The sequence below is a fragment of the Gasterosteus aculeatus genome, chromosome 7, assembly GCF_964276395.1.
Source record: "Gasterosteus aculeatus chromosome 7, fGasAcu3.hap1.1, whole genome shotgun sequence".
In the NCBI taxonomy this organism is placed as follows: domain Eukaryota; kingdom Metazoa; phylum Chordata; class Actinopteri; order Perciformes; family Gasterosteidae; genus Gasterosteus; species Gasterosteus aculeatus.
In genome coordinates, this window is record NC_135694.1 from 5,950,595 (window position 1) to 5,963,179 (window position 12,585).

Here is a 12,585-nt window from a genome sequence, read left to right on the forward strand (position 1 = left end):
GGCCATTCACCCATCAGCGGTGAAGTGGAGGCTACTGTGTGGCACTTAAACGACAAGGGTGTGAAGTGACAGATGAGAGAGTAAACACACAAAGGTTAAAATCCCTTCACGTGCTGAAAGAGGGGGATTCGCAGTCACTCCAGGGCTGTATTCTCAGAACCAAGGAGGCCGTCTTGAAACTTAAGACATCGAACTGTTTCCAAGTCGAAGTGGTTTTCCATGAGGATTTCTTCTCTTCCCAGTTGGCGACAATAACTGGATCGTAATTATCTTGCACGCAGACCTATTTGGATCAACAACGTGACGTGTCTTTTATTGACACCCTGCAAGATTTAAGTTCAGATGGCAACGATTTTTAATATTTACGGATGGGCTTCTACTCCTCTGCCCTACCTCCTCACTTCTCCAGCTCCTTCCTCCCCTGACAGTAGGAGACATCAGGTTTTGCAAGATGTGTGAGTAGATTAGCAGCCACCTTGCTGCAGATAAGAAGCTGTCCTGATAAAGCCCTGTCCTGGGAGGCGCGTTGCTGTGATGAAACACCATATCTGACATGAGCAGATCTGTTAAGAACACAATTAAGACACTGTCTGCCGCATCTCTTCTCCAACTGCACCTATCCCTGCTCTCCCTTCATTCTGTGTTTGAAGTGAGGTTGGAAAGAATTCATGTCGTATAAACCGAAGAACTGGATGTAAGGTTTTTTATACGGAATAGATAACTTATATTACGACCAAAGTGTAGACTGACACCAACGAATCGAGAGAATGACCTTGTATCCGACTGTAACCGATCGGGTTTGAAGGCACTTAAATTAAACAACCATCTTGGCTCGGCCGTGTGGTAATCCTATGATCCAGAGACAAACAGAAGAGGCAGTAAATGAGTAAATATAACACTTTAGCTTTTATCCGTAATCCAATTTACAGAGGCTTTTCCAAAACGGCTGTTTTTGTCCCATGTACCTCCTCGGGGTAATTATAAATACGGCTGAAACGGGTCCTCAATATGTACTCAGACACGCACATTCACACGGGCTTGTTAACAGCACGCTGCTTCCAGCCAGCATCTCCTGCAAGAAAAGGCTGAGACTGGTCCGCATAAGAGGTGTGCACGAAGAGGCAGGTGAGAGCAGCTTAATGGGCCTGGATAAACTCACCAGCCACGAATCCAAACCTCAAGTTCAACGTCACAGTGGATGAAATGATTAGATCTGCATGCGCGTCCACACAGCATCTGCATCACTGGCATTTGTTTATGTTTTTAGGGCATTCTGTGTTGATGGATGCGTTTCAAATCCTCTCCATGTCCTGCCCAGCTGTAGTGCGTCTGTACCGACCCCTATCTGTCCGTCCATCCAGCCCTTTAACTCGTGGATCATCTTTCTGCAAATAGCAGACTCTTCATTATCTGGATGCTTTTGTTACGACAGTTTCCCCTACACACGTACGGATTTTTTTTTTTTTTTGCACTAAATGTGTTTGGCTTTTGCATATGCACACATGCATGGGTGTAATGGGACAGGTGGGCTAGGTATGCTGCTGATAAGACCCGCCACCCTGAGGACAGACGGATCCTTGTCAGAACGAGGTAAAAAGGGGGGGGAAAAGGGGCTCAATCTGCCACTCACGCGTTTGGCCCTCAAAAGCAACAAATATCTTGTATCAGGTTGAAACCCTTAATAGGGTGTTTGTGGGATAAGTGGTGATATTAATGACTAACAACAGCTATTCCCACATCGAATTATTGTGTATTATACTGTAAGCAGTTTTCCCGGCCTCTGCTTTAGCAGACCTTCCTCCGAGATGCCCTCCGGAGGATCATTATCTCGGTAAAAGGCCACGAGGGGGTTGAGCGCTTCCATCCAGCACCTCTTTAACCCACATCCATTATTCAGAAGGAGTCGAGTGGAGTCATAACTACAGGGAGACCAAGAGAAGCCACCGATAAACCCCCACTCTTAAATCTACGGACTTAGGAGGCGCCAGGATTAAAGGATGCTGTTGTTAACGTTTTGAGTTTATGTGACATCTCCGTCAAGCCGCTCACATTTTAGCAAACGGAAAGAAAGGAAAGTCGGGTTTGGCCGAGGGCACGTGTTTCCCTTGGTGACTGACACTGTGTTTGTGACATTACGCGCTAGTTGCTTTCCGTGTGATACCAGGTAGGCAATCTGCTGCGTGTAACTAGATCCTGTTCGAGTGGAGGGATATGAATGAAACATGTGACAAGGTGTGATTAGTCGGGCCGCCAATCTTGCTGGGTGTTTATTGACAGATGGGTCTTTTGTCGAGGTAATTTGTTGAACAGAACAACCAGGTAGTTAATGACCTGTTGCCTTTGTGTCCATCGGGGCCATTGTTGTGTTAAAAACAGCCTAATAGTGAATATTCATTGCTCAGTGGGGTGACCAAAGTGACTAATTGTATCTAGCCGACCCGAGGCAACATGGTTATCTTCCCATTTACACACCTGAATCAACAAAGTAACAGTTTTTTTAATTTGTTTTTTTTACTGTTGGTGCATATTACACACAATGAACAATTGAATCAACGGAAATCTTTAATGAAAATAAAATTCCCTGCAGCTCACAATTCCCAAAAGTGCAATTATAGAGATTGTACAAAGTCTGGACACGGTTGGTACTTCTGCATCAGATCATCCCACCATTCATCCAGGATGCAAATCAATGGGATCAGGTAGGCTGTTAAGAGGCCGGAGCGGAAAGGGGTGTGACGAGGGTGTCTTGTTACATGTCAAACCACCTGGAGAGAGGGACACTTAAGGCGTCTTGCTCCAGGGTGTCAGCGGCAGTAGAGAGACGCCGGTCCCTCACAGAGAGATCGTTCATTCCCATCGGACTGTACGACTTTTCGCAACTTGTCGGGCCGATGGAGAGCAGCGTCACACCGCTCGGCTCGCCGCTCGGAGGCCTCCACGTGCCTCCTTCCCTCCTGCGCCCTCCGCCTCTCTTCTTCCGCGGCTGCAATCCCGTCCTGGAGAGGGGATACCCGCGCACGCCGAAGTGCGCCCGATGCAGGAACCACGGCGTGGTGTCCGCGCTCAAGGGCCACAAGCGCTTCTGCCGCTGGAGAGACTGCGTGTGCGCAAAGTGCACGCTGATAGCGGAGCGGCAGCGGGTGATGGCCGCGCAGGTGGCGCTGAGGAGGCAGCAGGCGCAGGAGGAGAGCGAGGCCCGGGAGCTTCGGTTCATGTACCCCGGCCCCGGGTCTGCAGGGGACACGGGGATCCGTCCGGCGTCACCAGTAGGCCCCGGGGGGCCAGCGGGCCAAAGCAGTAACCCGACGGCTGCCGGCTGTGATGTTTTTGGAGCGGAAAGCCAGAAAGAAGGTACATTAGAAATTGAAATGTTTACTTTGAAGATCATTTAATTGTTAAATATAAAATATACCCCTCATTAAATTCACAGTTGGATGTTTGAAGTCTGAAGTTTGTACTTAATTCAAGTAGCCCGAGTAGTGATTCGAGTAGTTTTACTCACACAAATCCTGTACAAAAACCATGTGTTTTTTTTTCTACATTTCAGATAACAAACTTAGCAAGTACAGCTTTTACAACGGATTTATGGGCCGACCCCTCTTTGCACCCGACCCCGCACGGCTGCCCTCCCCAATGGACAAGAAAGATCTGTCTCCAAACAAGGACATCACCACTTCATTCAGTGATGACCGCGCAAGTCCATCCCCAGTGTTCGACCAGCACTCAGACCAAGTAGAGAGTCCGGAGAGGTCGCTCTCCTCGTCGGATCCAGAGTCAGGCACCGAGTCGGACAAACCCAAGGACTGCCGGAGCCAGAGCCCGAACCGGGACCCCACCGATATAATGGCCAAGATCTTCCCCCACCAGAAACGGGACACTCTGGAGTCTATGGTGAGAACGTGCAAAGGTGACATTGTCAGGTCCATTGAGCTGGTGCTGAGCTCCAAAGAGAACCAAATGGACTCTGATAGCTTGTCTCTGTCCAATCACCCGAGCGCACTCTGGCATTCTGTTGGATGGCCTGGAGTGCTCGGTGGTCTGGGGAACAAGTCGGCCTTCTCCCCGCTCCACATGCCGCCGCCGCCGCCGGCCGCCGGGGGAGACGGTCTGTACGGGCTTAACCCCCGCCTGGGCGTCAGCCCTCTACGGCTGGCGTATTCCTCAGCAAACGGTGGGATGGCCAGTTTTATGTCACCGTACATGACATCCGGACTGATGCCAGTGTTTCCAATGCGTCCACCCTTGGACTCCTATTCATTCCCGGGCATGATGTCATACCTTCAGAGCAAGGAGTCCCTGTGCAGTAGTGCAGGTCTTTACACAAGACATAACAGTGAGAAATGACAAATAGGAATTTCTAAAAAGAAGTCATTCATTTGGTACAGTCAAAGACCTGTATGCTATCTGTAAATGTTGTAAAGTGTGTCTATTGTTAATAAAACTACCAGAAGTTGCTCCTGTTTCATATGTGTTCATGATTTTTTGGTAATAACATATCTATCTTCCTATGATATGAGATAAACAAATCACACATATTTTATTATATCAATGATGCTACATTTGAATTGAAATTCAAACGCCAGAGAATAACACCGTTAGATCTAACGAATGAGTGTAACACCTGAACTTTACCGCTACATAATTCACAATTACATCAGTGATGATCTGCTACGGTTAGTCAGGCTATACCAGAGGTGGGTTTAATCATTCGGTTGCCACCACTTGCTTCACACTTTTCACCAGGAAAAAGCAATGATGGTGTGTGTTGCATGTAGTACACGATGATGGTGTGTACCGCATGTAGCATCCAGACCACCTGCTGTGATTGGTCGACGGAATCACGTGTGACTGGGACAGAAAACCAATAGCAAGGCACAGAACAGACATCGGATTGATTTTTTCGGGAAGTACGGACACGGCGTGTCGAAATTTTGAATGCATTACAAGTTATATCATGAATTTAAAAACACATTTGAGCGGGAATTTATAATGCAGGAGAGAGACAGTTTATAAGTGTGACAACTGACATGACGTTTCCTCGTTTTAGTCGCCTCTGTGTTTTGTTGTGATGTCGTAGACTCGCGGAGAATAAGAGGGATATCTTCGTCCCGTAAGTGCCCTTCAAGCTACTTCGCTATCACATTATTTGTGTAAATCACACCGCGTAGCTTCAACAGCTCTGTAGCTTCAACAAATACAACATGACGCACGTTCCTATGAGGATGTCCTCGCTGTTGGATACTATAGGATACTTGTAGAGAGCTGTCGTTCCTGTTACGTGTCCCATGAAGACGAAATATTTGTTTTGAGTAAAGAATGCCTAATTAAATGTAATTTATTGACCATTTCCCGTTATTGCACTGGTTAGTAAAGCAACTGCGTTGCTTAAAAGTACTTAATAAAATGCCTCGAGTGTCTCCTTCGTTTAGGAAAACGTCTTTCCTCACACTCCTTAATCACGTTAATCCCCAAATACTCCTTACACACTTGAATGGCGTTCTTTCATTCATTAAATGCCATTTAATAAACCAATAAAGCTTGCACGTTGCTTGTCTTTCCATTCTAAATAAATTGTCTAAAGTGATTAACATGAACATGAATAAGTGCATGGTAGAGGGATAAAGCCATTCTCGCTCACTATTGGTCAATATAATGACACGTGGCTGTGATACTAACCAATGGAAAGGCTCAGAACTGTCAGGTGACCGCATGTTTCAGGAAGTCCGTAAAAATGTATGCGTTTGATACAGTTTAGCGGGTTATTGTAAAGTGTGAGACAGTTTATAATTCTGCCACCTGACATGCATTTCCACATGATTATCGTCGCCGTCTTTTGGTTTGGTTTTGTAGACTCACGAAAAATAAGAGGAATATCTTCGTCCTGTAAGTTATTTCCCCTTCAAGCTAGCTAAAAGCTAATTAGCTAATACATTATTTATAGATGACACAATTCTTTAAAAACAAATGTCAACATGCTAAATGTTATCCAAAGTGGTTTCTAGCTCCAGTTCAAGACCATCGACATGCCTCCTTCAGTAACGTTTTCATTCTCTAACAGACAAGCGGTTCTTCAGGGAGAGGAAGTCTTTTCTGTGCATCGATGGCTCCAAGATCATCCCCTTTGAGCAGGTGAACGATGACTACTGTGACTGTGAAGATGGCTCAGATGAACCAGGTAATACGTGCATGCGGGTTTTCTTTTGCATGCTGTTTATTTGCAATACAGTTCTGCAATAGTTGCCCTTCTGAGTTTTTGTTTTCACTAAAACTTTCACTACGGATGGCTCACTGTCTATAAAAATGTGCTCTCACTTCAACATTTCAGACTATATTGTAGCCAGACATTTGCTTTATGTCCTCATGATACTTTTAGTATTACTCAACTCATTCTGGAATTACGTTCTCGTTCTGAATATCACCACGTTAATCACTTGTTCCTTGGGGAACCAGAACCCTTCTAAACGGCTCATCAGGCTGAACAATGAGGATCTGTGGCTACTGGCAACAAATACCTGGGTTTCATTTATGAAGCTAAACTCAAAATGCGTATAGCAGAACACTATAATTGCAATGTAATTGCGCTGAGTATGAAGTCTAACTCCCTCTGTGTGTTGCCATCAGAGCTTCTCTCTACTTTTTGTTATTCCCGTGCTTGATCGGTTGCCGTTAACTTTTAATCCAACAAAAGGGCCGTGAACTTACTTTGATTTAAACCTAGAAAATCAACACGTGGCCACATTTAAGAGCAAATTGCCCCCCAAACCTTTGTTAACATCAATTTAGAAAAAATAGGGGTAATTTCATTTTCAGAAACAATACATTTGTTCAGCACTGGAACCGCTGCCCTGGTTTCCTTCACATGAATGTTAGTGCACTCAAGTCTCCTTGGCTTGCTTGTGGCCGTTGGCCTGCACTGTGCATGTATGGTGGTTACCACTGATAACAGCGTTGTTGTGAAAGCGTAGCGCCTCCCCCTCAGGTAAACATGGTCAGTATAAACATCGGCAACAGTGCTGACAGAACTATTTCTGCGACCGTCTCAAGGTTAAGCACCGTGAGGAGCCAGTAGATGCGCCCTTCATTCTGAATCGAGCAGCTTTTAACTCGCTGAACTTGAAGCTGCAAGATCCAAGATTGGGGGCATTTGGATTGCCTCGCCGTGGCTCTCGGGCGCATAGCTAAAAGGTCCCGGCAGAGCTGAGAGGGTTTTCCTTGAGGGGGATCCGGAGGCTGGGTGACGTGCTTCCGTTGTGACGGCAATATCAACTTTAACCCTCGTATGAGTGCATTGAAGCGCAGTGGCTGTGACCCCATCAGTGGGGCACGCTCCCATGCAATGAAAGGAAAGTAAAGCAAGGAGAACAGCACATGGAGGGAGAGAGGGACTTCTCTGCTCAGGTAGATATTATTGAGATATATATATATATATATATATATGCCCGGGAAAAATGAAACCCCACTGACAGCTGATACAGCCAGTACAGTGCACTGAAAACAAAAAATCTAGAAGTCATTTCTACCCTCAATTTATGTTTTCGATTTCCTTATTAGGACTTTTTATCAGAGTAATGTCTGCTCACTTTCACCTCAAAATGTTTTTTTGATTTTCCAACTGCACACTGCTACCACTTGTTAACATGGGTGAATTCTACTCTTGAGCAGGTGTTAACCAGGCTGTTGAAAAATAAGTAACTAATTAAACAACAAAATGCAATGCGGCAGAATCATCCGTACAGGTGCCCGTTGAAAGCGGGCATATTATGTGTTCCTCTTACCGGTCTGCATGCATGTATTAGGAATAGCTTTGACTTGATCAAACTGTTTCCGATGGTTAGTCAATGACTTAGTGCTGACCTCTGCTTCTGACTCCACGTAGGCACCTCCGCCTGTCCTCAGGGCCGATTCTACTGCACCAACCTGGGTTTTCGCCCACACTACATTCCGTCCTCGCGGGTCAATGATGGCATCTGTGGTATGGCTTCTTATACGGCCTTATATTGGATGATGATGATAATACTATTGGATGATGATGATGATGATAATACTGCTGAGAGGGGACTTTAATGCACTTTGCCGGACCTGAAGTGAGGCAATGGATGAACAATGTAGTTCACAATGTAGTGGTGACCAGATTTATTCTTTTAGAAAACGACTCTCCTTCGTATTTGTTCAAATGTAGCGGTGTGCACACGCTCACTCTCCTCTGTCTTTTCTCGCGAGGCTTTTCTCCACTCTTTCTCGTAAAATCGACCCCATCAGATGTTTTTTCAGCCCCCTCTTCTCATCCACTTTGGTCTTCCCGTAAATCTCCCCTTCGCTACCAGTGCATTTCATCGTGGCCGCCTCCTGTCTGTGACCGGTGCTTTCGGCACCCTTGAACAGCACTCTTCCTCCTCCTTCCTTTCCTCCCTTTATTCTCCTCCCACTTTACTTCTCAATGGCAAACGCAACACCGCTTTTCCTTCGCCGGTTGTTTGGAGCTTTTTCATTGGCTTCCCTTTCTGAGCTGTAAATCTCTCGTTTCACCGGTCACCGATAATTGAGAAACCTCTCAGTTTGCCCACTCTGGCCCTCTGGGGCGAAACATCTGATCAAAAGGCAGACAGATCCTTGCGTAACACCAAGCAGCTGATCTTTGTAAGCGGAAGCCCCACTCTGAAGTAGACGCACAGATCTTATTTTCAATGTGGCCGAAAAGTGACGAAAGCCCTAAAGGGAATGTCTTTGCCGTTCATGTCTGGCGGTTTGATAGAAGGCTACTCTGGTCACCTGGTCAGCTTAGCGCATATAGATTTTCTTTTTTTTTTTTTTACAGATTATACATATTTATGAGTGATGTTTAAAAGGGCTGATTTGCTTACCCTTGGACAAAGGCAAGCTATCTGTTTCCCCGGTCTCTAATCGCTCTGCTAACCGGAGCTACGTTGGGAGTGAGACGTGGGGGCTGCAAGACTGTCGTACAGACTCTGGAATCCTAAAATAAGAAAAACCTTCCTGGATCTGGGGATTTTTATTTTTATTTTATCAATTCATTCTCAGACACTGATGAAAATGGCCATTGCAACTTCCCACAGCAGCCAACCTCTTACCCCTGACCAGTGATGAATCAATCCATCAATATTGTTACTGATCCGTTTTCAGGTTTTCTTAATGAATGTTCATTAATATATGATGCGCTGTTGGAAAGCAATTGCTTCTTCTCACCTTTTTAGGAGCAAAGGAAAGATGCAAAGCTCAGAAAGTAGCTAAAAATGTTATTTTCAATGTTGCTGACTGTGTTTTTGTGTTTTTGTTTTGTGTTTTTTTTCCCCTCCTGTCTGATATTGTGAATGCTCATCTATTCTCTTGTATGTGTGTTGGACCGGTTTCTCCTGTGCCAGATTGCTGCGATGCTTCAGATGAATACAACAGCCACGCTCACTGCCAGAACGCTTGCTGGTCAGTTGAATCAAAACTGAGATTCAATATTTGTAAAATAACACATGCAGAGAGGCCCACGCATTGCTAAAGAAGAAGGGAAAAAAAAACGTTTAATCAGCCCATTCCATTTGGGCAAATGTTTCAAGCAGTAGATTTTGGGCAATTTAGCTAAAAAAGCCGATCCAAGCCGCATTTAAAATGAAGGTATTCAAACTAGTATCGCTGTGCCACCAGGGGGCATAGTGTCACTATGGTTTAAAATCTGGATGCAGTTCCCGCCCGCTATTATAATGTGAACGCATCAAAATATTGTTTTGATCCTCGATAGAGAGACGGATCTGAGTCCCCACTCTTTTCTCTCTTTTCGCAGAGCAATTTTGTACTTTCAATGACTCCATCCTGAGGTGTTTTTCATGCAGAAAATTCAGCTTCTATACAATGTAAATTGCTCCGTGCATAGATGGCAGGTCCACAAATAGATAAACCCATAAGAATTCAGGCCCCGTCGGCTTATATTTATCATCCTTTCTGAGATGCGGGCATGGACCGTACCCTTCTGCTGTGTAAATGTAACTCCTAATAAGGTAACCCACTTCTGTTGTTGACGGCCCTCTTGTTATTTCACATATGAGTATACCTCATTATGTTTTCACAAGGTCCTCACTCGTATGCTGTTTGCCAGACTTCAAAAACAATTTAGTTCAGCCCCCCCCCCATCTAATTTACTCTTCTATTTTTCCCATTTGGATCCCCGTTGCATTGTGGGCCCTTAAAAATTGGATCGCGCCATCTCAATGACCATAGCAGGGGTGGCGGATGTTTTCGCTGTAATGATGAGGCTGTGCGTCTCTCGCTCTCCTCTAGGAATCTGGGACAGCGAGAGCGAGCATACGTGGAGGGCCAGATGAGGACCTTGGACGAGGGTTTGCAGCTCAAGCAGCAACTGATTGAGGAGGGAGTGCTGCTCTGGAGAGAGAAACAGGTACACTGAAACCCTCCGCGAAGGCTGCTCCCCCACGCCTTTTCCCCCCTTACATACATACACATATGTGCGTGTGTGTATATGTTTCTAGTCTCCGGCCTGTTTATTTGAACTTGAGCTAACAAAAAGGTGATCTGACTTGGATGAGAATCAGCAACCACAGACAAAATGCCACAGTGTAAGTGTTTGGATGTGGTCAATGATAATTCTAAAGAAGGCTCTAAATATCACTTTTCTTCCACTAAAGTTAAAGGATTGGGAGCTGATGCAACCTGCCTTAATATTCATACCATGTTGAATGTTTCAGTAATGTAGAACAGAATAAATTAGTCTTTCAACCTTTTTTTCTTCTCTTTTTAAAAAGAATATTGCACAGCTTGCCTTTGGTATTGTTTGAGTCAAACCATTTGTGCTTTGGTATGTTATTGCTCCAATTTAGTTTTGTATACCTATAGCCTGCCCCCCCCCCCCCGCCATTGCATTCATGAGATGATGAATTGAGTGTGATGAAATTCAAAATGTACCAAGTCTCCCATTCAAAGTTTCCAGTCATGTGCAACGCACAGAAATATATACCTGTCAAAAGCTGCTGTAAATGTGCTCCAAGACAGTCAGGAGTAAACGGTGGGGGTTGGATTGGCACAAGTAAACAAGCACCTGGGTCATCGAGCCCCTTTTTTGAATCGACATGATCCTCTTTATGGAGCTTCAAGAAACTACTCGACAGTTTCCGCTGCGCTCCGACTGCTCGTTCAACAAGCACGAGGCCAAATTCCAAACCGGAGCCCCGGGGTTCAGTGCAAGAGTTGCGTGGTACATTTGGCATCTGAGGATCTCTCTGGTGTTTGGTTTAATACATGTATTGTCTGGATTTGAGAAATTCAAATCAGTTTTGCATGTTGCACGTCGAAAGGTCTCCTTCCCTTGTTTTAATAAAAAACTATGAGACTGGAGTACCAACGTGTAGTTACCGTCATTTCTAAAATTCCCACTAATTCTTTCACTCTCTCGTGGCATAATCATGTGACAAGCGGCGTCCTTTCAAGGTCGTCCGAGGCACTTCTCACACACACACCTTGCAAAAAGAAGTGTTTAAAGATGTATTGCTTGTGAGATGCAGTTAAAAATATGCCACTTCAACTCAAGAGATCTTAAGTGAAGGACACACACACACAGATGCATACAAAAGCTCACTCGCAGCTGATTTTTTGCAAGCTGAAGGTCTCTGAGTGTGTACCCTCTCGTTTTTATATTTAATTTTTTTTGTTTCCATGCTGTGTTCGGAGGCGGCTGATTGGCAGATGGAGGCCGCGGTGTCACCCGGCCCCCCGTGGCCCCGCAGCGCGGCGGGGCCCTCTTCTCTCGGCGCGTCTTTGTTCCACGTGGCAGGGTTACCTCGGCGGGGCCTTGTCTCGGCCGCCACACACCCTGACCCGCGAGTGAACCCTTCCCGCGGTCCAAAGGGTTAAACGAGAATCTGCTGTTGGAACAAACGGGACGCTGGGGAACTTTTAAATATAATTAGAATTCTTTTTTAGAAGGAGAGCTGAATGCAGCATGTCAGGAACCTACTGTCGCTGCTATTTGAATACAAATGGGTATTCAGTAAAATCTCCTTTTAGAATGTTCGGCCTTTCTGCCCCCTCGTTAATTGTAAAACCTTTTGATCAGGGAATAATGTGCAGGGTGTGTGAGTCCTAAATCCCCCCCAGGAACATTAATGCGGCGTTCACATCGGTTGACACTGATTGATCTTTTAAAACCAAAAAACAACATCATTCGAACAATTCGGATTGTGTGAGTACGCAAATATTCATCTTAAAAAAGCTTTAACTTCATTGGAAAAAATATGGCGGAAAAGCAGATGCCTTTTGCATTAGTTGTTGCGGTGGAGGAACAATTTACATGTTGTGGCTGTTATTCACAAGTAATTATGTTTTCGTTGAGTCAACGCGGAGCCCATAAATCACGGCGGCAAACCGAATGTGGCTAAGCAGCCAGCGTGGCCTAGAAAGGTAGTCATCCCCGTCCGGACCAAGCCGAATACATCACTGCCTTATGAGAGGACACACACACACACACACAGGTAAACGAGGAGCCGCTGCTCTTTCATATTAATTGGTCCATTACAGAGAGTGATGATAGCTTGTGCTCGGTTGTCACAAGCTGTCCTATTTAGTGTG

General features: G+C 45.4%; 2 protein-coding genes across 6 annotated transcripts in view; both read left to right on the plus strand.

Moving 5' to 3' along the window:
• Positions 1–1,498: 1,498 nt before the first annotated feature.
• On the plus strand, positions 1,499–4,453 carry LOC120822255 (doublesex- and mab-3-related transcription factor A1). The gene is made up of 2 exons (XM_040181791.2): positions 1,499–3,351; positions 3,548–4,453. The coding sequence occupies exons 1-2, from the start codon at positions 2,754–2,756 to the stop codon at positions 4,342–4,344; spliced, it is 1,395 nt and encodes a 464-aa protein (XP_040037725.2). The 5' UTR covers positions 1,499–2,753; the 3' UTR covers positions 4,345–4,453.
• A 1,208-nt stretch (positions 4,454–5,661) lies between these two features.
• The window catches only part of LOC120822256 (glucosidase 2 subunit beta), a 77,033-nt gene continuing 70,109 nt past the window's right edge, over positions 5,662–12,585 (plus strand). For 3 of the 5 annotated variants that reach the window (XM_040181792.2, XM_078106230.1, XM_040181794.2), the window contains exons 1-5: positions 5,662–5,883; positions 6,059–6,175; positions 7,877–7,972; positions 9,381–9,438; positions 10,285–10,402. In XM_040181792.2, coding sequence (XP_040037726.1) covers positions 5,802–5,883; positions 6,059–6,175; positions 7,877–7,972; positions 9,381–9,438; positions 10,285–10,402 — 471 coding nt within the window. In that variant the 5' untranslated portion in view covers positions 5,662–5,801. The remainder of the gene's footprint in view (positions 5,884–6,058; positions 6,176–7,876; positions 7,973–9,380; positions 9,439–10,284; positions 10,403–12,585) is intronic. The other 2 variants (XM_078106232.1, XM_078106231.1) reach the window with 1 other exon arrangement.

Excerpts from the sequence above, each read along its gene's own strand:
- LOC120822255 (XM_040181791.2), top strand. The coding sequence starts at position 2,754 with ATGTCAAACCACCTGGAGAGAGGGACACTTAAGGCGTCTTGCTCCAGG. Across the intron at positions 3,352-3,547 it reads AGCGGAAAGCCAGAAAGAAG|ATAACAAACTTAGCAAGTAC; the intron begins GTACATTAGAAA and ends TCTACATTTCAG.